Raw genomic sequence first — 26,896 nt, 5'->3', positions numbered from 1 at the left:
CCTCATGTACATGTATTTTTGATGTATCTGTGGGGAGAAAGGTGATCTCCACATCTTACTCCTCCACCATCTTGAAGCTATTGCATTGTGATTTTTTTTTTCCTCTAAGTGTAGTTTTCAGATAAATCCCTGTGTCCATGGCAGGATAGTGCTACAATCCATTGTACTATGAGTGTTGCCTCACTGGCAACACTTAACACAGTCAGTTTTTTTAAAAAATATACTTTTAATCATGGCTTGTAATAGAGCATGAAGTACCCCTTCCCTCGTGTTGACTAATTATATTAAAACCTTTTCTTTTTCAGTTTCTTTGTTTAGCCAAAACATAATTAAACTCACATGTGTTATTAAATATAAAACTCCAGCTTTCTGCCTCAGGAAGAGAGTGATAAAAAATAAACCACATGTTAATTTAATTCATTTAAGAAAGCTTGGGACTTCCCTGGTGGCACAGTGGTTAAGAACCTGCCTACCAATGCAGGGGACACCGGTTCGAGCCCTGGTCCGGGAAGACCCCACATGCCATGGAGCAACTAAGCCCGTGTGCCACAACTACTGAGCCTGCACTCTAGAGCCCGTGAGCCACAACTACTGAGTTCACATGCCATAACTACTGAAGCCTGTGCACCCAGAGCCCATGCTACACAACAAAGACAAGTCACTGCAATGAGAAGCCTGCCCACTGCAACGAAGAGTAGACCCTGCTTGCCGCAACTAGAAAAAGCCCGTGCACAATAATGAAGTCCCAACACAGACACAAAAATATAAATTAATTAATTATTATGTTTTTAAAGTCCTTATCTTAAAGAAAAAAAAAAAGAAAGAAAGAAAGAAAGGTTGCGCTCATTCTTCCAAAGCAGCCAATAACCAGATCATGTAGTTGCAAACATAATACAGTGGCAGCATCTGGAAGCCATAATAGAGCCCCTGGTTCAATTTCTGTGCTAGGCAGACAGACACTGTTGGGAGAACCCATTCTATGCAATATACTGAGAGTCTCGCTAGCTTTCCACTTGCCTTGGCTACCTAGATCACTGGATAATATCTATAATACAAGATAACCTTTAGAATGTGTTACCTATGTTTTTAAAAGTGACCAAACTGATTCTTCTAAACATGCTACTTTGGCATCTTTGCATAAAGGATTTCTATTGTATTTAGTTTGGACATAATTATCCACTGTCTTCTGGCATATTGCATTTTTAAAATAATAACTTTTTATTTATGCATTTTAGAATCAATGTTAGATTATCTGAATATCAGCAGTGTACTAGCTCCTACACTTCTTTCTCTATCTACCTTTTTGTTTGTTTAACTTCTTTAAATAATCAGCTGAGATGATTCATTTTGATTCAGCATAAAGAATAGAAAATGTAGGATAATAAAGGACTGCTGTTTACCCTGACTGTAATCATATTGGCAATTTCTTTTCTTCTCTTTAGTGATGCCACAAGATATTTTCAAGATGACATTAAGTAACATTCATTTTTCCCCCAAAATAATCTTCTATTCTGCTTTTAACTGCTGTGTTATGCAGAACATAAATCATACTTTTTCTTGTCACTATAAATCAGTGAAATCTAAGCTGTGATTGTGCAATTGTTAGCACCTTTAAAACTGTGATAAGCTCATCCATAGAAGAGGTACTGTGAAATACTATTAAAGTAAAAGGCTATGTTTGTCTGATATAAAAATATAGTTTTAGAGTATGACCAGTACATTTCACTCTTAATTTAAAATGAAATTGAGTGGGTTTTTAAAAATACAGCCACAGAAGAAAACCAAATGATAGAAATAAACTAAAACATTTTGAAGTATAAACCTCTGAAGACAGGCCACAATAGTAGGCAGTAAAATCATTATTTAAAATAAGACAGTTATAAATTTGTTCAGGAGATTGTAGAACATTCATAATACACACAGGTTTCTGCCAATCAGGAACTCAGCAAGATATGAAGTGCCTCAGGATGAGGTAGTTTGTGCCAGTCCCAGACACTAACAGGTTAGAATATGTGTAGGTTCAAGGGGTGTAGTCAGCATGTAGTTACTGTTCATACCCAGAAGCCTCAGAGGGCTTGTGGATAGGATGTGTGTTAAATAACTTTGAGCTTCTGATCTGTTGGAGGGTGTTTTAGGATCCTATATCAAGGATCCTCAAGAAGAACATGTTTTCTGAGAATCACCTTGCCATTTTAGGGGTCACTCCCCAAAGCCCCAGGTAATCTGCTAAGTGCCTTTACATTCACTGTGACATTACTCTAACCCCATGAGCTGAGTTGAGTATTAACATCAATATAGAGATTAAGAAATGACCTCAGAGAGAGTCTGAGTCTTACTTGGTTGTATACATTTAAGTGGTAGATTTAGGGCTTGAATATAGTTCCATCAGATTCCAAGGCCACTGCCCTTCCCGCTACCCCACCCTGCCTTCTGACTGGGGAGAACAGTGCAGGGTGGAGGTTGGCTAGAAGGCAGGAGATTCCCTGAGTAGCAGGGATCTGTTTCCTCCAGTACATTTTAGAGCCTCTTCTGAACTGGCTTGCCTAGATCTCAATATCCACTGACTTGTAATTCCTCCTTCCTTCCTTCCCTCCTCCCTCCCTAATTCCTTCCTTCTTCCTCTTCACTTAAATTATTACTGCTTGTAATATCCAGCTCTGTCCTCTCTATAGCAAGCTAGAAAAATGGAAGGGTTTAAGCTGGATGTGGATTCATCCTCTAGAAGGGCGAGCGAGGACTGAGGGAAAGGAAGGGAAGACTAATCAGTATTGTTGTTTCCAGATGGAATATTCTACCTCAACTGCTTTAATATAGATGATAAGTTACAGAACTTTTAAGAGTTCCATTAGAGATGCCCTTGATTTCTGCATTGTTCCATGATCTCTCAAGTTTCACTTCTTCCCTGGGGTCTAATTCGAATATTGATATACACAATGATCTGTTTCTTCATCCTCATGAGCATTTATTTCACTTCATACTTATTTATTCCCTGGTTTGGGGCTATTTCTAACTAGATTCGGAATTTATTAAGACTGGAGATTTAATCTTGTATGTCTTTCTTACAGAATGAGTACTTATTGAACAACACACAAAATAGGACTCGATAAACACTTACGGAGAATACATTTGTATTTTGCATAGAGATGGAGGAAAAAGGGCAAACTGTTGTCATTTGAAATTTAGAAGTACATTTCAATTGTCTCTTGAATAATATCAAGATAATTTCACTAGGTAGTCTCAACAATTTTGTATTACATTAAGGTTGCTATTCAATATTTATCACAAATCATTATGTTCTGCCATGCTATAAAAACTTACTAATGGTTGGCTTTTCACCAGGAACAATGATATAAAGGGATAATTTTAAAGGCAGGTTGTCTAATTCTTTTTTTAATTGAAGTACAGTTGATTTACAATGTTGTGTTAATTACTGCTGTACAGCACAGTGACTCAAGTTATACATATATATACATTATTTTTCATATTCTTTTCCATTATGGTTTATCACAGGATATTGAATATAGTTCCCTATTCTATATAGAAGGACATTGTTGTTTATCCATTCTATATACACCAGCTTGCATCTGCTAATCCCAAACTCTGAATCCAACCATCTCACATACCCCTCCCCCCTGGCAACCATCAGTCTATTCTCTATGCCCATCATCCTGTTTCTGATTCATAGATAGGTTCATTTGTGTCATATTTTAGATTCCACATATAAGTGATATCATATGGTATTTGTCTTTCTCTTTCTGATTTACTTCACTTAATATGATCATCTCTAGTTGTATCCATGTTGCTTCAAATGGAATTATTTCATTTTTTTATAGCTGAGTAGTATTCCATTGTATATATGTACCACTTATTTATCCATTCATCTGTCAATGGACATTTAGGTTGTTTCAGTGTCTCAGCTATTGTGAATAGTGCTGCTATGAAAGTAGGGGTGCATGTATTTTTTTTGAATTATAATTTTGTCTGGGTATATGCCCTGGAGTGGGATTGCTGGATCATATAGTAATTCTATTTTGTTTTCTGAGGAACCGACATAATGTTTTCCACAGTGGATGCACCAAGTTACGTTCCCACCAACAGTGCCATAGTGTTCCCTTTTCTCCACACTCTCTCCAGCATTTATTTGTAGACATGTTAATGTTGGCCATTCTGACCAGTGTGAGCTGATACCTCATTGTAGTTTTGATTTACATTTCTCTAATAATTAGCGATGATGGGCATCTTTTCATGTGCCTATTGGCCATCTGTATTTCTTCTTTGGAGGAATGTCTCTTTAGGTCTACTGCCCATTTTTTGATTGGGCTGGGGTTTTTGGTTGTTGTTGAGTTGTCTGAGCTGTTTGTGTATTTTGGAAATTAAGCCCATGTCAGTCACATTGTTTGCAGATATTTTCTCCCATTCTGTAGGACGTCTTTTCATTTTGTTTATGGTTTCCTTTTCTGTGCAAAAGTTTGTAAGTTTGATTAGGTCCCATTTATTCATTTTTGTTTTTATTTTTATTGCATTGGAAGACTGACCTAAGATAATATTGGTACAATTTATGTCAGAGAATGTTTTGCCTCTGTTCTCTTCTAGGAGTTTTATGGTATCATGTCTTGTGTTTAAGTCCTTAAGTCATTTTGAGTTTATTGCTTTCTTTGGTGAGAGGAGTGTGTTCTAACTTCATTGATTTACACATAGCTGTCTAACTTTCCCAACACCACTGGCTGAAAGGGCTGTCTTTTTTCCATTGTGTATTATTGCCTCTTTTGTCAAAGATTAGTTGACCATAGGTGTATGGGTTTATTTCTGGGCTCTGTATTCTGTTTCATTGATCCATATATCTGTTTTTGTGCCAATACCATGCTGTTTTGATTACTCTAGCTTTGTACTATTGTCTGAAGTCTGGGATAGTTATGCCTCCTGCTTTGTTCTTTTTTTTTTTTTTTCAGCACTGCTTGGCAATTCTGGCTCTTTTATGGTTCCTTATGAATTTTAGGATTATTTGTTCTAGTTCTCTGAAAAATATCATGGGTAATTTGATAGAGAATGTGTTAAATCTGTAGAATGCTTTGGGTAGTATGGCCATTTTAACAATATTAATTCTTCCAATCCAAGAGCATAGGATTTCTTTCCATTGCTTTGAATAATCTTCAGTTTCCTTTTTTAATGTTTTATAGTTTGCAGCATATAATTCTTTCACCTCCTTGGTGAGGCTTATTCCTAAGTGTTTTATTTTGGGTCTTGCAATTTTAAAAGTTATTTTTTTACATCCCCTTTCTAATATTTCATTGTTGGTGTAAAGAAATGCAACGAATTTCTGTATGTTAATCTTGTATCCTGCTACCTTGCTGAATTTGTTTATCAGTTCCAGTAGTTTTTGTGTGGAGTCTTTTGGGTTTTCTATATATAGTATCATATCATCTGCATATAGTGACAATTTTACCTCTTTTCTTCCAATTTGGATACCTTTTTCTTTCTCTTGTCTGATTGCAGTGGCTAGGACTTCCAACACTATGTTGAATAGAAGTGGTTAAAGTGGGCATCCTTGTCTTATTCCAGATTTTAGTGGGAAGGCTTTCAGCTTTTCACCATTGAGTATTATATTGGCTATGGGTTTGTCATAAATAGCTTTTACTATCTTGAAATACATTCCCTCTATAACCACTTTGGTAAGAGTTTACCATCCTTGTGAAGTTGTGATGAATCCCAGTTGGTCTTGGTATATGATCTTTTTTATGTGTTGTTGGATTTGGTTTGCTAATATTTTGAGCATTTTTGCCTGTATATTCATCAAAGATAATGGCCTGCAATATTCATTTTTGGTGGTGTCTTTGTCTGGTTTTGGAATCAGGGTGATGGTGGCTTCCTAGAACGACTTGGGAGTGTTCCATCCTTTTCACTCCTTTGGAAGAGTTTAAGAAGGATCAGTATAAGTTCTTCTTTGTATGATGGGTAGAATTTGCCTATGAAGCCATCTGTTCCTGGACTTTTGTTTGTAAGGAGTTTTTAAATTATAGATTCTATTTCACTTCCAGTGATTAGTCTGTTCAAATTATCTATTTCTTCTTGACGCAGTTTCGGTGGGCTGCATGCTTCCAGAAACTTGTCCACTTCTTCTAGGTTGTCAAATTTGTTGACATATAATTGTTCATAGTATTCCCTTATGGTTATTTGTATTTCTGCAGTATCAGTTGTTATGGCTCCTTTTTCATTCTTATTTTGTTTATTTGGGTTCTCTCTCTTTTCTTTTTGGTGAGCCTGGCCAGAGGCTTGTCAATCTTGTTTACCCTTACAAAGAACCAGCTCTTGGTTTTATTGATTTTTTCTATTGTTTTTTAAATCTCTATTTATTTCCTCTCTGATCTTTATTATTTCCTTCTTTCTGCTGGCTTTAAGTTTTGTTTGTTCTTCTTTTTAAAATTCTTTTAAGTGGTAGGTTAGGTTGTTTGAGATTTTTTTGTTTGTTTTTTTGAGGAAGGCCTGTATCACTATGAACTTCCAAGAATGCTTTTTCTGTATCCCATAGATTTTGTATGGTTGAGTATTCATTGTCTTTTTTTAACAACTTTATTGGAGTATAATTGCTTTACAATGGTGTGTTACTTTCTGCTTTATAACAAAGTGAATCAGTTATACATATACATATATCCCCATATCTCTTCCCTCTTGCATCTTCCTAGCTCCCACCCTCCCTATCCCACCCCTCTACGTGGTCACAAAGCACCAAGCTGATCTCCATGTGTTATGCAGCTGCTTCCCACTAGCTATCTATTTTACATTTTGTAGTGTACATATGTCCATGCCACTCTCTCACTTTGTCCCAGCTTACCCTTACCCTTCCCCGTATCCTCAAGTCCATTCTCTAGTAGGTGTGCACCTTTATTCCTGTCTTGTGCATGGTTCTTCATGACCTTTATTTTTTTTTTTAGATTCCATATATATGTGTTAGTATACTGTATTTGTTTTTCTCTTTCTGCCTTGCTTCACGCTGCATGACAGTCTCTATGTCCATCCACCTCACTACAAATAACTCAGTTTCATTCCTTTTTATGGCTGAGTAATATTCCATTGTATATATGTGCCACAACTTCTTTATCCATTAATCTGTTGATGGATACTTCGGTTGCTTGTATGTCCTGGCTATTGTAAATAGAGCTGCAATGAACATTTTGGTACATGACTCTTTTTGAATTATGGTTTTCTCAGGGTATATGCCCAGTAATGGGATTGCTGGGTTGTATGGTAATGCTATTTTTAGTTTTTTAAGAAATGTACATACTCCATAGTGGCTGTATCAATTTACATTCCCACCAATAGTGCAAGAGAGTACCCTTTTCTCCACGCCCTCTCCAGCATTTATTATTTGTAGATTTTTTGATGATGGTCACTCTGACCGGTGTGAGATGGTATCTCATTGTAGTTTTGATTTGCATGTCTCTAATGATTAATGATGGTGAGCATTCTTTCATGTGTCTCTTGGCAATCTGTATATCTTCTTTGGAGAAATGCAATTTAGGTCTTCTGCCCATTTTTGGATTGGGTTGTTTCTTTTTTTTTTGATATTGAGCTGCATGAGCTGCTTGTAAATTTTGCAGATTTATCCTTTATCAGTTGCTTCATTTGCAAATATTTTCTCCCATTCTGAGGGTTGTCTTTTCATCTTGTTTATGGTTTTCTTTGCTATGCAAAAGCTTTTAAGTTTCATTGGGTCCCACTTGTTTTGTTTTTTTTTTATTTCCATTTCTCTAGGAGGTGGATCAAAAAGGATCTTGCTGTGATTTATGTCATAGACTGTTCTGCTATGTTTTCCTCTAAGAGTTTGATGGTGTCTGCCCTTACATTTAGGTCTTTATTCCATTTTGAGTTTATTTTTGTGTATGGTGTTAGGGAGTGTTCTAATTTCATTCTTTTCCATGTAGCTGTCCAATTTTCCCAGCACCACTTATTGAAGAGGCTGTCTTTTCTCCACTGTATATTCTTGCCTCCTCTATCAAAGATAAGGTGACCATATGTGCGTGGGTTTATCTCTGGGCGTTCTATCCTGTTCTATTGATCTATATTTCGGTTTCTATGCCAGTACCATACTGTCTTGATTACTGTAGCTTTGTAGCATAGTCTGAAGTCAGGGAGCCTGATTCGACCAGCTGCGGTTTTTTTTGTTTGTTTGTTTGTTTTTTTGTTTGTTTGTTTTCTCAACATTGCTTTAACTATTTGGGGTCTTTTGTGTTTCCATACAAATTGTTAAATTTTTTGTTCTATTTCTGTGAAAAATGCCAGTGGTAGTTTGATAGGGATTGCATTGAATCTGTAGATTGCTTTCGGTTGTAGTCATTTTCACAATGCTGATTCTTCCTATACAAGATCATTGTATATCTCCCCATCTATTTGTATCATCTTTAATTTCTTTCATCAGTGTCTTATAATTTTCTGCATACAGGTCTTTTGTCTCCTTAGGTAGATTTATTCCTAGATATTTTGATCTTTTTGTTGCAATGGTAAATGGGAGTGATTCTTAATTTCACTTTCAGATTTTTCATCATTAGTGTATAGGAATGCTAGAGATTTCTGTGTGTTAATTTTGTTTCCTGCTATGTTAGCAAATTCATTCATTAGCTCTAGTAATTTTCTGGTAGCATATTTAGGATTCTCTATGTATAGAATCATGTAATTTGCAAACAATGACAGCTTTACTTCTTCTTTTCTGATGTGGATTCCTTTTATTTCTTTTTCTTCTCTGATTGCCGTGGCTAAAACTTCCAAAACTATGTTGAATAATAGTGGTGAGAGTGTGCAACCTTGTCTTGTTCCTCATCTTATTGGAAATGCTTTCAGTTTTTCACCATTGAGGACGATGTTGGCTGCGGGCTTGTCATATATGGCCTTTATTATGTTGAGGAAAGTTCCCTCTATGCCTACTTTCTGGAGGGTTTTTATCATAAATCGGTTTTGAATTTTCTTGAAAGCTTTCTCTGCATCTATTAAGATGATCATATTGTTTTTCTCCTTCAATTTGTTAATCTGGTGTATCACACTGATTGATTTGCATATATTGAAGAATCCTTGTAGTCCTGGGATAAAGCCCACTTGATCATGGTGTTTGATCCTTTTAACGTGCTGTTGGATTCTGTCTGCTAGTATTTTGTTGAGGATTTTTGAATCTATGTTCATCAGTGATTTTGGCCTGTAGTTTTCTTTCTTTGTGACATCATTGTCTGGTTTTGGTATTAGGGTGATGGTGGCCTCATAGAATGATTTTGGGAGTGTTCCTCCCTCTGCTACATTTTGGAAGAGTTTGAGAAGGAAAGGTTTTATCTCTTCTCTAAATGTTTGATAGAATTCGTCTGTGAAGCCATCTGGTCCTGAGCTTTTGTTTGTTGGAAGATTTTTAATCACAGTTTCAATTTCAGTGCTTGTGATTGGCCTGTTCATATTTTCTGTTTCTTCCTGGTTCAGTCTCAGAATGTTGTACATTTCTAAGAATTTGCCCATTTCTTCCAGGTTGTCCATTTTATTGGTATGTAGTTGCTTGTAGTCATCTCTCATGATCCTTTGTATTTCTGCAGTGTCAGTTGTTACTTCTCTTTTTTCATTTCTAATTCTATTGATTTGAGTCTTCTCCCTTTATTTCTTGATAAGTCTGGCTAATGGTTTATCAATTTTGTTTATCTTCTCAAAGAACAAGCTTTTAGTTGTATTCATCCTAGCTATCATTTCCTTCATTTCTTTTTCATTTATTTCTGCTCTGATCTTTATGATTTCTTTCCTTCTGCTAACTTTGCTTTTTTTTTTTTTTTTTTTTTGGTTCTTCTTTCTCTAACTGCTTTAGGTGTAAGGTTAGGTTGTTTATTTGAGATGTTTCTTGTTTTTTAAGGTAGGGTTGTATTGTTATAAACTTACCTCTTAGAACTGCTTTTGCTGCAACCCATGGTTTTGGGACATCGTGTTTTCATTTTCATTTGTTTCTAAGCATTTTTTGATTTCCTCTTTGAATACTTCAGTGATCTCTTGGTTATTAATTAGTGTGTGTTTTAGCCTCCATATGTTTGTATTCCTTACAGATTTTTTCCTGTAAATGATATGTAGTCTCATAGCATTGTGGTTGGAAAAGATATTTGATATGGTTTCAAATTTCTTAAATTTACCAAGGCTTGATTTGTGACCCAAAATATGATCTATCTTGGAGAATGTTCCATGAGCACTTGAGAAGAATGTGTGTTCTGTTGTTTTTGGATGGAATGTCCTATAAATATCAATTAAGTCCATCTTGTTTAATGTATCATTTAAAGCTTGTGTTTCCTTTTTTATTTTCATTTTGGATGATCTGTCCATTGGTGAAAGTGAGGTGTTAAATTCTCCTACTGTGATTGTGTTACTGTTGATTTCCCCTTTTATGGCTGTTACTATTTTCCTTACGTATTGAGGTGCTCCTATGTTGGGTGCATATTTACAATTGTTATATCTTCTTCTTGGATTGACCCCTTGATAATTGATCCCGGCCGATGTCCCTCCCAATGAGGAAGCTTCCCCTAGTGCAGAGACCTTTCCTCTTTCACACCTCCCTCCCAGGGGCTCAAATCCTGACCCAATTCCTTTCTCACTTTCTTTTTTTTCTTTTTTCCCACCCAGTTACATGGAGATTTTCTTGATCTTTCAACAGTCTGAGGTCTTCTGTCAGCATTCTGTAGATATTCTGTTAGAATTGTTCCACATGTAGATGTATTTTTGATGGATTTGTGGGAGAAGGTGCGCTTCACATCCTACTCTTCCATCATCTTGTTCGTTCCCTAGTTCTTTTACCCTTTATATTATCCCTTTACTTGTTCTTCAGAGGTTTGAGATGCCAGCACACGGAAAGAAAAACTGCCTCCAGATTCACAGGCACTGCAAAATAAATTTGGGAATCTTTATTAAAGTGTATATGGGGAGAAGTGTGATATAGTTGTGGGGGGCCATTATTTGGGGAAGTGATAAGAAATAATGTCTCTGAGAATAAAATCATTAGTAAAGCCGTTACAGTATTTTGTGCATGCCTTTAGCATATGAGTTGGTACTAATTTGTGTTTAGTTTATGTGCTCTGATAATGGTAACTTGAGTTTATATAGTGATTTAAATGCTTAGAAAGTAAAATGACCATTTTGCCCAAGGAAGCTACAGAACATCAGTATTAAGTACTCTGTTCAAGTCCACATTGATAATGATTAAGTAAACCAGGCTCTTATGGTTTTGGAAAACAAGTCCTTGGTCTTTAGAATCCATGTACTATGTATAACTTCAAGGTAATTGTATTTACCCTCTTTGAGAGAAATCTCTATCTCCCAGTTGATGTTCTTTGGTCAAATGGACTTTTTATTCAGTAAAACTGAACTGTTAAGAGCCTCAATTAGTTCTCTGTTTTCTGACATTCACTGTGCCTTAAATGATGTTTTACATATTCTTAGTTTGGGGGAAGTGTTATTGGTAGAACATATTTTAATTCGGTTTAGTTTAATATAACCTATCATTACCCTAAAATACCTTCTTTTAATTTTTTTCCTTTTGACTGCAACTAGTATTGATATTTAGCAAGACAGTAAAGGAAATAACATTTGTTGATGCTCATCATGCACTAAGCATCTCCCTGAGTGATTTTTTAGGTGTAATTTAATATAATAATGTATCTCAAAAAGACATTATTTTATAATTCAACTTTACTTGATAAGATATTTAGTAAATGGTTACTGTATATCAGGTATTGTGCTAGGATATGGAGATAAAAAGAGAGAGAAAACATATTTTCTAATCTTATGGGGTTCTTTTCAGTCAAGGAAAGGAGAGATAAGGCTAAAAATATTGCAGATTCTATGATGCTATGATCACAGTACATAATTCACACATTCACTCAGTAAATGATTTGCCAGGCATAGTTTTATGTGCTGGGGAAATGGTGGTGAATGAAACAAACAAAAATCTCTTCCTTCACAGAGCTGACATTCTAGTAGTTATCCTAAGGATCACAAAGGGACAATCATTTGGGTCATGGAAATGGCTATTAGGAATCTTTGGAACATCAGTTATATATCAAAATGATTGTGTGAACATTGGAAGTAAAGCTACTTTTCAATCTGTAACCTCATATCCTTGAAGTAATTCATAGGGTATGCTGTGGTGGCAGGTTTCCATTATCAGGATCCTTTCTGGAACCAGCCAGTTCCTAAAGCTGTCAATTTTGTCCACCCACACCACCATGAAAGATAAATTCATTTAAAGCTAAATAAGGTAAATGGTACAATTTGTCTCACTTAATTTAGTGGTAATGTCTTCAATTTTGTAGTGTATGTTAGATCTGAAGAGATTTTTCTTTTTTAAATGGAAGACTCTTAAGGATGTTGAACTTGCTTTTTCCGGTGTTCATTCATTCAATTCTAGTGTCATCCAAATGTGCCTTACCCATCTTATTCTTTCCTTGTGCAAAAATATATTTTCTGTAAGTTTTCCATATAGTAAATTTGGTTAACCATAATAAGATAAACCATATTTTCATAAAATGTCATTATTATTATCATTTACGAGGCTAGATTTTCTCAATGAGCAGAAATATTGCTTCTTGCACACTCAAGTTTTGTTGTGAAATCAAACAGGATTACGAATGAAAACAAAATACCAAAACCCTGTGAACTCCTACAATTGATTTTATTCATTTTGTTAATTTCAGTGAACAGAGCGCTACAAAGAAGGTTCTTTGTAGCCCTAATAAAAACCATTTATTTCTTTACATAGTTTTCATTTTTTATTGTATTTTTTCTAAAAATATGTTATTGAATCAACTTTGTTTATTCAGTAAACAAACAGTAAACAATTATTGAGTGTCAGAACTATGCTGGGATATAATGAAACTGACATATAAAATCATGCCCATCAAATGAAGGTGAGAGAAAATAAAGATCACTATCTGAAAGGTTAGTAATTATATGACAGACATATTTTATACCGCAGTTATAGTTCTAAACTAGTTTTCATTTTCTTAGCACATAACCTCTCTACAGTGCTTCTTAAACTTTAAGATGTAAGGAATAATCTGAGTAGCATGTTGAAATTGTGATTCCTGGACCCTAGGGAAATTCAGCATGTCTGGGAATCTGCATTTTCACAAAGACCAGGTGTTTTGTCTGTTGGTGACCCTTACCCTTAGACTTCATTTAAAGAAACAGTTACTTTGTTTCCCTTGTGCTGAATCTTTCCTAAGTGAAGGTCCCATAAAGCCTCTTTTCAATCCTCCACCTATTTATCTTAATGCCATGCTCTCAGGATTTCCAGTTGAGATTTACCAGGTCCATGTGCATCTCATTACCTTGACTTGAAGTAATCCTCCCTAGTGCAGTGCTGACCTTGTTGGAGTCAGTTGTACCTAGTCTGAGAATGACACCACTGACTGTTGCCTCATCCAAAGACTGCATCTAATGGTGCAGCTATCTGGAAGAAGTTGATGATGGAAGGGCCCCTCATGATATGATGAAAGAATGCTTTTTAAACAAAGTATTAAGTTTAAACATCAGCTAGGAACTGCCTAACTGTAGGGGAGTCCTTTACAATGATTAATCATTTAACTCTCATTAACAAATTTATAAAGCAGGTGTTATTATTATGTTCATTTCACAGATAAGGACACTAAGGCTCAGTAACTTGCCCAACATCACACAGCTACTAAGTGGTAGAGCAGGGATTTGAACTCCAGTCATCTGGCTCCAGGATCTGGTGGCTGTAATTAATATAAAATGCAGCCTTGGGCTTCCCTGGTGGCATAGTGGTTGAGAGTCCACCTGACGATGCAGGGGACGCAGGTTCGTGCCCCGGTCCAGGAGGATCCTACATGCTGTGGAGCGGCTGGGCCCGTGGGCCATGGCCGCTGGGCCTGCATTTCTGGAGCCTGTGCTCTGCAGCGGGAGATGCCACAGCAGTGAGAGGTCCGTGTACCACAAAAAAAAAGAAAGAAAAAGCAGCCTTTCTCTTAGTCAAAGGAACATCCTGTGATCCTTTTGCTACCACCATTCATATCAGAATGACTTACAGTAAGTTACATAAGCAAAAGGAAAAAACAAACAAACAAAAATCATCTCAAAAGGAAAACAAAACAATACAAACATTACATAGGATAGTTTTTAGTGTATTTTCAAATCAAATGTATATTTCAACTTCAAATTACAAGAACACTCTAGCAAAGTAAAAACAGCCCAGTAGACCCATAACAATATAGGGTAACATATCTCATGTTCTCAGAAGGGAAGATAACAATTCATTTTACAATTTTTTTTTCCCTGAAATACAGGATACTCCATTAAGAGCATGAAGTTTTGAGTCAGAATGATAAGGCTTCTAATTCTTACCTGTCATTTACTTGCTTGATGATCTGTGGCAGTTTGCTTACCTTAATTAATTCTCAGCTTCTATGAAGTGGACATGCCAATACAGGGTTGGGTGAATATTAAATATGATAATTATGTGAAGGGTTTGACAGTGCTGGGAACATTGCAGTCTCTCAACAATCAGTTCCTATTTACTGGTATTATTATTATTAGCAGTAATTAGTAGTAGTAGTAAATAAATTTAATACTTTTAATAGAATATATTTAGCCAGAATATTTTTGGTGGAAGGATTATAAAAGTAGAATTGATGGTGAATCTTCCTTTTGACATCATGATTATAAAATGTTTACTTTGTGCCCTTGAGATTCTTCTTTCTTCTGAGATTGGCCCATTTATCTTTACCAGGTAATCAACCCAACATGCCTCAACTGCTAGCTGTGGCCTCACGCCTGCGGGAGAGTGCTGAACTCTTTCAATCAGATGAGATGCGTCCTGCTAATGACCCCAAGGAAAGAGCTCCCATCCGTGTGCGGATGCTGAATGAGGTTCTCCAAGACATGGAGAAGAGCTTCCTGGTGCAACGCGCACCCCCAGGGTTTTACAGGTAGGATCTGTGCTCAAAATTTGTATTTTTATGCCTCTCAATGAAATATTTGTGTTTAATGTTCAGAATATGTACCTTCTGTGAACATGACACTATTTTTTTAATGTGAAGAAATTATTATATCTACAATTTTTTAAACATATTTATTTATTTATTTTTGGTGGCATTGGGTCTTCGTCGCTGCACACAGGCGTTACTTAGTTGCGGCAAGCAGGGGCTACTCTTCATTGTGTTGTGCGGGCCTCTCCTTGCTTTGGCCTCTCTTGTTGCGGAGTATGGGCTCTAGGTTTGTGGGCTTCAGTAGTTGTGGCATGCGGGCTCAGTAGTTGTGGCTTGTGGGCTCTAGAGCACAGGCTCAGTAGCTGTGGTGTACAGGCTTAGTTGCTCCAAGGCATGTGGCATCTTCCCCGACCAGGTCTCGAACCCGTGTCCCTGCATTGGCAGATGAATTCTTAACCACTGTGCCACCAGGGAAGTCCTATATCTGCAATTTGAGGAGCATTCTCCTCCCCCAAAGGAAAGTTCAACTGCATAAATAGAGAATAAAGAAAACTTTATTTTTCTTTATACCTGTAAATATTGATATTATCTGTAGATATAATTTATATCTATATGATAATGGATTAGCAGTATCATATACAAAATGACTAAGATTTTTTTTACAGTTAAAGTCAATATGAATCAAATGTGTTATAGCTACTGAAAAACCAAATGGATTTATAGGTTGTACTGTGAGAAATATGCTTTCTTGAATGAATCAGGAGATAAGTCTATATTATTCTGTCCTAGTAAGTCCACTTCTAGAGCATTGTGTTTAATTCTAGAAACTACATTTTAAGAGGGAGTTAAGTATGTTTAATATTCAGGAGAGTGTGAAATTCACAGGAATCTTGAAACAACCAGGGGATTAGACATATTTGGTTAGAGGGTCACAATAGAGTGATTTCTGAAAACATTTAAACAATTTTAACAGATATTTTAATGAAACAATTTTCACATAGAACAGGGATTCAACTTAGGCTCTTAGAGGATGATACAAATATGTCCTTGTTTTTGAGGTTCCAGAAATAGTAGAAATTAAACAAAGAGGGAAAATGGAGTTTAAAAGATAACATGTTTTAAATGTTTTTCTTTTTGTTTTTTAATAAGTAACATTTATTGACCACTAAATATGTCTCAGGCACTATGTTAAAGACTCTCCACGCATTAATTAATTTAATCCTGGCAAAACAGCCAATGGATTAGGAACTCTTAGTGTCCCCATCTTATAGATGGAGAAACTGGTATCAGAAAGGCTAAATGACTGGCCAAAATAATAAAGCAGACTTCAGAGAATGTCCTATCTCTCACTTTACTAAAAATATTTTTTTCTGTTTCTTTAAAAAATTTTTTTTATTTTATGTTGGAGTATAGTTGATTAACAATGTTGTGTTAGTTTCAGGTGTACAGCAAAGTGATTCAGTTATACATATACATGTATCTATTCTTTTTCAAGTTCTTTACCAATTTAGGTTATTACAGAGTATTGAGCAGCATTCCCTGTGCTATGCATTATGTCCTTGCTGGTTATCTATTTTAAATGTGGCAGTGTGTACATGTCAATCCAAAACAACCATCTATCCCTCCCCCTGACCCTTCACCCAAGCAACCATAAGTTTGTTCTCTAAGTCTGTAAGTCTGTTTGTTTTGTAAGTCAGTACATTTGTATCATTTTTTTAGAGTCTGCATATAAGCGATATCATATGATATTTGTCTTTCTCTGTCATATTTCACTTAGTATGATAATCTCCAGGTCCATCCATGTTGCTCCAAATGTCATTATTTCATTCTCTTTAATGGATGAGTAATATTCCATTGTATATATGTACCACATCTTCTTTATCCATTCCTCTGTCAATAGACATTTAAGTTGTTTCCATGTCTTGGCTATTGTAAACAGTGATGCAATGAACATGGGGTGCATGTATCCTTTCAAACCATAGTTTTCTTCAGATATATACTCAGCAGTTGGATTGTTGGATTGTATTCTGGTTCTGTTTTTAGTTTCTTAAGGAGCCTCCATACTGTTCTCTATAGTGGCTGTACCAAATTACATTTCTACCAACAGCGTAGGAGGGTTCCCTTTTCTCCACACCCACTCCAGCATTTATTGCATGTAGACTTTTTGATGATGGCCATTCTGACTGATGCGAGGTGATATATCATTGTCGTTTTGATTTGCATCTCTCAAATAATTAGTGACGTTGAGCATCTTTTCACATCTTGCTTCTTGCCCACCTGAATGTCTTCTTTGGAGAAATGTCTATTTGGGTGTTCTGCCCATTTTTTTACTGGCTTCTTTGTTTTTCTGATATTGAGCTGCATGAGCTGTTTGTAAATTTTGGAGATTAATCCCTTATCAGTTGCATCATCTGCAAATATTTTCTCCCTTTCTGTGGGTTGTCTTTTGTTCTATTTATGGTTTCCCTTGCTGTGCAAAAATTTTTGAGTTTAAAAAGGTCCCATTTGTTTATTTTTGGTTTTGTTTCCATTACTTTGGAAGACAGATAGAAAAAAGATACTGCTGTGTCAGAGAGTGTTCTATGTTTTCCTCTAAGAGTTTTATAGTATATGGTCTTATATTTAGGTCTTTAAACCATTTTGAATTTATTTTTGTGTATGGTGTTCAAGAATGTTCTAATTTCATTCTCTCTTTTTTTTTTTTTACATTTAGCTGTCCAGTTCTCCAAGCACCATTTATTAAAGAAATTGTTGTTTCTCCATTGTATAGTCTTGCCTCATTTGTCATAGATTGACCATAGATCCTGAGTTTATTTCTGGGATTTCAATCTTATTCCATTAATCTATATTTCTGTTTTGGTGCCAGTACCATACTATTTTGATGACTGTAGCTTTGTAGTATAGTCTGAAGACAGGGAGCATGATTACTCTTGATCCATTTTTCTTTCTCAAGATTGCTTTGCTATTCAGGATCATTTGTGTCTCCATACAAATTTTAAGGTTTTCTTGTTCTAGTTCTGTGAAAATTGTCATTGGTAATTTGATAGGGATTGCATTGAATCTATAGATTGCCTTGGGTAGTATAGTCATTTTGACAATATTGATTCTTCCAGTCCAAGAACATAGTACATCTTTCCATCTGTTTGTGTCATCTTTGATTTCTTTCATTAGTGTTTTATAGTTTTTGCAGTATAGGTATTTTGCCTCTTCAGGTAGGTTTATTCCTAGGTATTTTATTCTTTTGAATGTGATGGTAAAGGGGATTGTTTCTTTAATTTCTCCTTCTGATCTTTTGTTCTTAGTGTATAGGAATGTAAGAGATTCCTGTGTATTTATTTTGCCTCCAGCAACTTTATCAAATTCATTGATGAGTTCTAGCAGTTTTCTGGTAGCATCTTTAGAATTGTCTCTGTATAATATCACATCAACTGCAAAAGGTGACACTTTTACTTCTTTTCCAGTTTGGATTCCCTTTATTTCTTTCTCTTCTCTGATTGCTGTGGCTAGGACTTCCAAAACTATATTGAATAAACGTTGCAAGAGTGGGAATCTGTGTCTTGTTCCTGATCTTAAAGGAAATGCTTGCAGCTTTTCAATATTTACTATGATGTTGGCTATAGGTTTGTCATACATGGCCTTTATTATGTTGAGGTAGGTTCCCTCTATGCCCACCTTCTGGAGAGTTTTTATCATAAATGGGTGTTCGATTTTGTCAAAAGCTTTTTCTGCATCTACTGAGATGATCATATTATTTTTATTCTTCCATTTTTTGATGTGGTGTATCACACTGATTGATTTGCATATATTGAAAAAGGCTTGCATCCCTGGGATAAATCCCACTTGATCATGGAGTGTGATCCTTTTAATGTATTGTTGGATTTGGTTTGCTAGTATTTTGTTGAGAATTTTTATGTCTATGTTCATCAGTGATATTGGCCTGTAATTGTCTTTTTTGTGGTATCTTTTTCTGATTTTGATATCAGGGTGATGGTGGCCTCGTAGAATGAGTTTGGGAGTGTTCCTTCCTCTGTGATTTTTTGGAATAGTTTCAGAAGGATAGATGTTAACTCTTCTTCAATGTTTGATAAAATTTGGCTGTGAAGCCATCTGGTTCTGGACTTTTGTTTGCTGGGAGTTTTTTCATCGCAGTTTCAATTTCATTACTTGTGATTGCTCTGTTCATATTTTCTATTTCTTCCTGGTTCAGTCTTGGGAGATTGCACCTTTCTAGGAATTTGTCCATTTCTTCCAGGTTGACCATTTTATTGGCATAGAGTTGCTTGTGGTAGTCTCTCCATGAGAGCCTTTGTATTTCTATGCTGTCTGTTGTAACTTCTTGTTCATTTCTAATTTTATTGATTTGAATCATCTCCCTTTTTTTCTTGATGAGTCTGGCTAAAGGTTGATTTTGTTTGTCTCTTCAAAGAACCAGCTTTTAGTTTCATTGATCTTTTCTATTGTTTTCTTTGTCTCTATTGCATTTATTTTGGCTCTGATCTTTATGATTTCTTTCCTTCTACTAACTTTGGGTTTTGTTTGTTCTTCTTTTCTAGATGCTTTAGGTGTAAAGTTAGTTTGGTGGTTTATTTGAGATTTTTCTTATTTCCTGAGGTAAGATTGTATTGCTATAAACTTCCCTCTTAGAACTGCTGTTTCTGCGACCCTTAGGTTTTGGATCATCGTGCTTTCATTTTCATTTGTCTCTAGGTATTTTTTGATTTCCTCTTTGATTTCTTCAGTGATCCATTGATTGTTTAATAACATATTGTTTAGCCTCCACATGTTTTTGGTTTTTACAGTTATTTTCTGGTAGTTGCTTTCTAATCTCATAGTTTTGTGATTCGAAAAGATGCTTCACATGATTCAATTTTCTTAAATTTACTCAGGCTTGCTTTGTGGGCCAGCTCTTGATCAGTCCTGGAGAATGTTCCATGTGCATTTGAGAAGAATGTGTACTCTGCTGCTTTTGGATGGAATGCTCTATAAATATCAATTAACTCCAATTGGTATAATGTGTCATTCAGTGCCTGTGTTTCCTTCTTGATTTTCTGTCTGGCTGATCTGTCCACTGATGAAAGTGGGGTATTAAAGTCCATTATTGTGTTACTGTCAGTTTCTCCTTTTATGGCTCTTAGTGTTTTCCTTACATATTGATATGCTCCAATGTTGTGTGCATATATATTTAAAATTGTTATACCTTTTTCTTGGATTGATCCCTTGATCGTTATGTAGTGTCCTAGTGTCCTTCTTTGTGTCTTTAACAGTTTATTTTAAAGCCTGTTTTTTCTGATATGAGCATTGCTATTCCAGCTCTCTTTTGATTTCTATTTGCACTGAATAATTTTACATCACCTCACTTTCAGTCTGTATGTGTCCCTAGATCTCAAATGGGTCTCTTATAGACAACATATATATGGGTCTTATTTTTGTATCCATTCAGCTAGTCTATGTCTTTGGGTTGGGGCATTTGATCTGCTTATGTTTAAGGTAGTTATTGATATTTATGTTCTTACTGACATTTTGTTAATTGTTTTGGATATGATTTTGTAGGTGTTTTTTGTTGTCTTCCCTTGTGATTTGATGCCTAACTTTAGTGTTGTGTTTGGATTCCTTTTTCTTTTGTGTGTGTATATCTATTGTAGATTTTTGGTTTGCAGTTACCAGAAGGTTTTGATATAGAAGTCTATATATAAACAGGATTGTTTTAAGTTGCTGTTCTTTTCATTTCAAATGAATTTTCAATGCCCAGCATTTGTGCTCTCATCTTCACCCAATTGCTTGTTTTGATATATATGTGTGTAGATGATTTCCTACCTTTACTGTGTTTTTGCCTTTACTGGTGAGCTTTTCCATTTGTAATTGTCTGTTTCTAATTATGGTCTTTTCTTTTCTGCTTAGAGAAATTCTTTTAGCATTTGTTGCAAAGCTGGTCTCTTGGTGCTGAATTCTCTTAGCTCTTGCTTATCTGTTAATCTTTCTTTTGATTTTGCTGTCAAAACTGAATGAGTGCCTTGCTGGGTAGAGTATTCTTGGTTGTAGCTTCTTCCCTTTCATTACTTTAAATATATCATGCCACTCCCTGCTTGCCTGTGGAGTTTCTGCTGAGAAATCTGCTGATAATCTTTTGGGAATTCACTTGTATGTTACTTGTTGTTTTCCCTTGTTGCTTTTAATATTTTTTCTTTGTCTTTAAATTTTGTCAGTTTGATTACTAGATGTCTTGGTGTGTTCCTCCTTGGGTTTATCCTGCCTGGGACTCCCTGGGCTTCCTGGACTTGGGTGACTGACTGTTTTCTTTCCCATGTTAGGGAAGTTTTTAACTATTACCTCTTCAAGTATTTTCTCAGTTCCTTTCTCTCTCTCTTCTCCTTCTGGGGCCTCTATAATGTGAATGTTCTTGCATTTAATGTCATCCCAGAGGTCTTTTAGGATGTCTTCATTTCTTTTCATTCTTTTTTCTTTATTCTGTTCTGAGGCAGTGATTTCCACCATTCTGTCTTCCAGCTCACTTTTGCATTCTGCTGCCTCAGTTATTCTGCTATTGATTCCTTCCAGTGTATTTTTCATTTCAATTATTATATAGCTCATCTCTGTTTGTTTGTTATTTAGTTATTCTAGGTCTTTGTTAAATGTTTCTTGATCCATGCCTCCATTCTTTTTTTGAGATCCTGGATCATCTTTACTATCATTACACTGAATTCTTTTGGGGTAGATTGCCTATCTCCACTTCACTTCATTGTTCTTCTGGGGTTTTGTCTTGTTGCTTTATCTGGGAGATATTTCTCTGCCATCTCATTTTGTCTAACTTTCTGTGTGATTGTGATTTCTCTTCCACAGGCTGCCAGGTTGTAGTTGTTGCTTCTGCTGTGTGCCCCCTGGTGGATGAGTCTGTCTAAGAGGCTTGTGCAGGCTTCCTGCTTGGAGGGAGTGGTTCCTGCTCACTGCTGGTTGTAGCTGGTTCTTTTCCCTCATGGCCAGGGGCTGTGTCAAGGGGCATGTTTAGCAGGCAGCTGGTTGTTTGTTCAGGAAGACTTTAAGCAGCCTGTCTGCTGATGAGTGGGGCTGTTTTCCTGCCCTGTTGGTTGTTTGGCCTGAGGTGTCCTAGCACTGGAGCTTACAGGCTGTTGTGTGGGACCAAGCCTTGGTGAGAAAATGTAGGCTTCCAAAAGGGCTCATGCCAATGTGTACTACCCAGAACTGCCACTGCCAATGTCCTTGTCCCCACAGTAAATCACAGCTGCCCCCCACATCCACAGGAAACCCTCTAATACTAGCAGGTAGGTCTGACCCAGGTTCTTATGTGGTCACTGTTTTTTGTTTTTTTTTTTTCCTGGATCTGGGTATGCACAGGACTCTGCATGCACCCTACAAGAGTGGAGTTTCTATTTCTCCCAGTCCTATAGAATTCTTGCAATCAAACCCTGCTGGCCTTCAAAGCCAGGTTCTCTGGAGGTTCCTCCACCCATTGTCAGACCCCCAGGCTGAGAAGCCTGACATGGGACTCAGAGCTTTCACTCCTGTGGTAGAACGTCTTTGATATATTTATTTCTATTTTGCAGGTCACCCACCTGGGGGGTATGGAATTTGATTTTATTGTGATTGAACCCCTCCTACCATCTTGTAGTGACTTCTTCTTTGTATTTGGATGTTCAGTATCTTTTTGGGTAGGGTCCAGTGGTTTTTTTCAATGGTTGTTCATCAGTTAGTGGTGATTTTGGTGTTTCCTTGAGAAGAGGTGAGCTCACGTCCTTCTACTCTGCCATCTTGTTTGGATCACCTGTTTTAAATGTTTTATTTGATTTTTGTATAAAGCACAAAAGATAAAAACATACACCTCTTTGTGTAACAGATGCACATATGTGTATGTGTATAACATTCAATAAAAACACATGTGTGTGTATATATATATGTATTTTTTGGATATATGTATGTGTATACACACACACACACACACACACACACACACACACACACTAGGCATATATATTATATATATATATATTATATATATCTAGTTCAGGGTTTATCATGGTGTGAGACAAAGAGGTGTTGGAGAAAGAGTAAGGTAAGGAAACTATTTGGCCCAGAACTCTCTTCAAAAAGGTGCTTTTGTACCACATCAGTTATATGTATAATACACACACACACACACACACACACACACACACACACACACACACAAATAACACCCTGGACTACACATATAGTGTATGACCAAAGCTACAACTAAGACTAAAGAATTGAAACATCGGAATACAAATCTTAATTACATATGAGAAAAATTTCTAACAAGTTGTGTTCTTAAAAAAAAAATGGTACTGATGAACCTAGTTGCAGAGAAGGAATAAAGAGGTAGACATAGAAAATGGACATGAGGGGGTGTGAAGCTGGGGTGAAGTGAAAGTAACATCAACATATATACACTATGGAATGTAAAATAGTTGGCTGATGGGAAGCAGTAGCATAGCACAGAGAAATCGAAATCAGCTCGCTGCTTTGTGATGACCTAGAGGTGTGGGATAGGGAAGATGGGAGGGAGGCTCAAGAGGGAGGGGATATAGGGACATGTGTATGCATATGGCTGATTCACTTTGTTGTGCAACAGAAACTAACACAGGATTGTAAAGCAATTATACTCCAATAAAGACCTACTAAAAGCAAAACAAAACAGTATGATGCTTTTATAGAGTGGTGAACTCATTACCTCTCTAGGTATTAAACCAGGCTAAGTATCCCTAAGCACCTGAATATTTGGGCTACATGAGGTTTAAGATGCCTTTTAGTACCAAAATTCTGTGATCTGACAAATCACTTGATCTCTCTACACTTTAATTTCTGCATCTATAAAATGAGATGATGTAATGAGACCCTTTTGTAATAAAAAAACCTTTTTTGACTTCTGATACTTGAGGATTTTCCTTCATGATTTTAATCTCAAATTCACATTTTAAAATCTTTATTTTATATCATCTTTTTAACATTATGTCTCTGTATCATAAGACTTTGGAAAACATTCATTTATCACAGCAGACACTTTTAAGGCACTTTGTAAGCCCTAGGTACTCTTGTAAGCACCAGAGAAAGGAGTCACCTCAAGTTAAAAACATCTGCCCTGATGAGGTTATATTCCAGCTGGGGGGATGGGAAAACAGAATGAACAAGGTAATTTAGTAAAATATAGTGTATGGTAGGCGTAATGACTGCTAAAGAGAAAAATTAAACCACATTATTAAATCCAGCATTATTAAAAAGTCTTTATCAAAGTAGATAAATTATATCTTTTAGAATATATTATGCAAGTTATTTTTCCTTCACTTTTAGTTTATAAAAAATTCAGATATTAGTATGTTATATTAAGGACATAGTTTTTATATATTATGAAATATACAAAACTTTCTCCCTTTGCCCTTTTTGGCTCTTGCACTAAATACAGGGGACCTCTCTGTGGTCTGAGTTACATGTATAGTAAACTTTATTATTCCTTCAATGATTTACTTTACTTTATCATGCATTTGGAGTAGAAAAGAAAATATTTGTTTTCCTCTGAGTTAACAATGATTAAGCAAGTGATATTTTCTCCTGTTAATAATATGATTACAGCATTCCTTGTATTCCAGTGTGCAAGGCCCAAAATGTTGATTATGATAATGTTCTCACTCATATGACAAACTTTGTAGTTGAAAGCTTATGGTTCAATATTTTGGCATTATTTTAAACTATTACTCTAACTATTGAAAAAATACGTTTGTTTGCATTCTTCTCCTTGGCTCTATTTTCACATATATGCCAACAGTACAGATAGATTAAATACTTCATTCTGATTTATCTAACTGAACTTTATTCCAAGATTGTCATGAATTTTTACTTTATTTATTTCTGAAATATATAACATATCATCCTACTTTATTTTTTTTTCTTGGTAGAGAATTCACATTTCTAATTATTACTGACACAAAAATTTCAAAATTGCAGTAGACTAGACTTTCTACCTTCAATTCTTGGAAGCTCTTCCTTTATGGGAGAGGAAATGTTCAAAAGAAAAAAGATGAGTATGACAGGATGATATAGACTTTAGGAAGATGGAAAAATTGATTATTTATTATGAGAACTATTTGGAGAAAAGATAAAATTGTTAATTACATTGTACAAAAGAACATTTGGTGAAGTGTTCTTTTTTTTTTAATGTTAAGGAAACTTTAAATATGTTATCCATGTAAGAATCTCACTCTTCAGACCAAAGGTGTCATGACAATTCTCATCAAATATACAAGAAGGAAGTCAAATGTGATTTGCTTTTTAAGAAAGTTGTTGAAAGAAGTTCACTGTATAAAGCTAAATGTTGCATTTGGAATTTGGATCATGTCTCAAAGGATACTGCCTTAAAACAAAAAGTGTCACTAAACACTGAAATATCTTATTTTTGGAATATGTGAAAGAATTTTCCCCATTATTTGGCATCAGAAAATTCAGATTTCAAGTCCTATGATATTGCATCTAAAACTGCCTGACTCTCAGTCTCATAAATAAATCCTCATTAAACACTGCTCTGTGCCAGCATACTGATGGAAACTGGCAATATAAGATCCCTACCTTCAAGGAATTTAGCCTAACTCAAGAGGTAAAATATATAAATCATAATTCAAATAAATTTGCAGAACACTTATGCAAAGTGCCCAATGAATGCTACAGGTAAGAAGTGCTATTGGGATTTAGTGAACAGAGAAATTATTACCTTGTGTCATTCAAAAAAGAATTTATAGGAAAAGGGAGAAATTTATCTGGGCTTGAGGGAATGGTAGGATGCCCAGTAAATTAGGGAGTGCTATATAGACTGAATGTTTGTGTCTTCCCAAAATTCGTATGTTGAGATCTAATGATGATATTTGGAGGTGGGACCTTTGGAAGATAATTCGGTCATGAGGGCAGAACCCTCATTAATGGGATTAGCATTCTTATAAAAGAGAACCCTGAGAGCTCCCTCGTCCTTACTGCCATGTGAGGACAGAGCCATCTATGGACCATGAAGCAAGCCTTCACCAGATAAATAACCTGCCTGCACCTTGATCTTGGACTTCCCTACCAGGGGAGGATAGTGTGAAGAGAGACAAAAAGTAGAGGTTGTGTGTGGTGTGCTGAGGAGTGAAGCACAGGAAGTGGAATTGTTTGCATGGTTATTTAGTTAATGATTATGGAGAGGTAGGAAGGAATCAAATTACAGAGTCCCATGAGTGCTCTGTTGAGAGGTTTGGAATTTAGTTATTTTTAACACAAAAGAAACCATGAAGAAATCTGTGTTAGATTTACCTGGTGCTCCAGATAGGGTGACCTGGAGTTGGGAAGTCAGGGAGACTATGGGTGTAAAAATGGTATAGAATGCTGAGAACATGATTTGGCACATTGGAGTCAGGAACGAAGAGCAAAGAGCAAATTTGGGAGATGGTATTAAGGAAGAATTGAAGAATTTAGCAAACAAGAGGTTCGAATCTTATTTTGGGTTTTTTTTTTTTAGGTTTTGCATGGAGCTAGGCAAATGAAGCATGGTTTAGTAGTAGAAACAGTCTCCTCTCTGCCTATTTCTCCAGCCAGTTGGTTAAGGCACTCAGTATCTCTAGTTTTCCATGTAATTGTATGATAATCTGTTGATAAAAATTTCTACCTAAAGTCCCTTCTAGCTCTAAAAATCGGATTCAATGCATATCCACTGCATTAAGCTTCACAACCTCTATAGTCAAGGGAGATTCTTCTAATCCTGAGAGAGGGGACCAAGAAAGAGCACAATGATAGACTGCAATGGTGCAATGAAAAGCTGCAAAGGGCTCCAGATGTACTGAGCTTAGTAGGCAGTGGAGAGCATTGGCAATGATATATATGATCAGGGACTATTCATGATAGTGATAGTGAAAGTGAAAGTGTGTTGAAAACTACAAAACGTTGCAAAAATATTGCTACTC

General features: G+C 36.0%; 1 protein-coding gene across 1 annotated transcript in view; it reads left to right on the top strand.

Moving 5' to 3' along the window:
- Positions 1-26,896, top strand: part of NAALADL2 (N-acetylated alpha-linked acidic dipeptidase like 2) — a gene marked incomplete at its 3' end in the record, with an annotated part of 1,068,176 nt that overhangs the window by 995,218 nt on the left and 46,062 nt on the right. The window contains exon 13 of the mRNA XM_079705513.1: positions 14,747-14,945. Coding sequence (XP_079561639.1) covers positions 14,747-14,945 — 199 coding nt within the window. The remainder of the gene's footprint in view (positions 1-14,746; positions 14,946-26,896) is intronic.

This window comes from Hyperoodon ampullatus, assembly GCF_949752795.1.
Source record: "Hyperoodon ampullatus genome assembly, chromosome: 5".
Classification (NCBI taxonomy): domain Eukaryota; kingdom Metazoa; phylum Chordata; class Mammalia; order Artiodactyla; family Ziphiidae; genus Hyperoodon; species Hyperoodon ampullatus.
The sequence above is the reverse complement of the archived record's forward strand: the minus strand, read 5'-3'. Positions and strand labels throughout refer to the sequence as shown.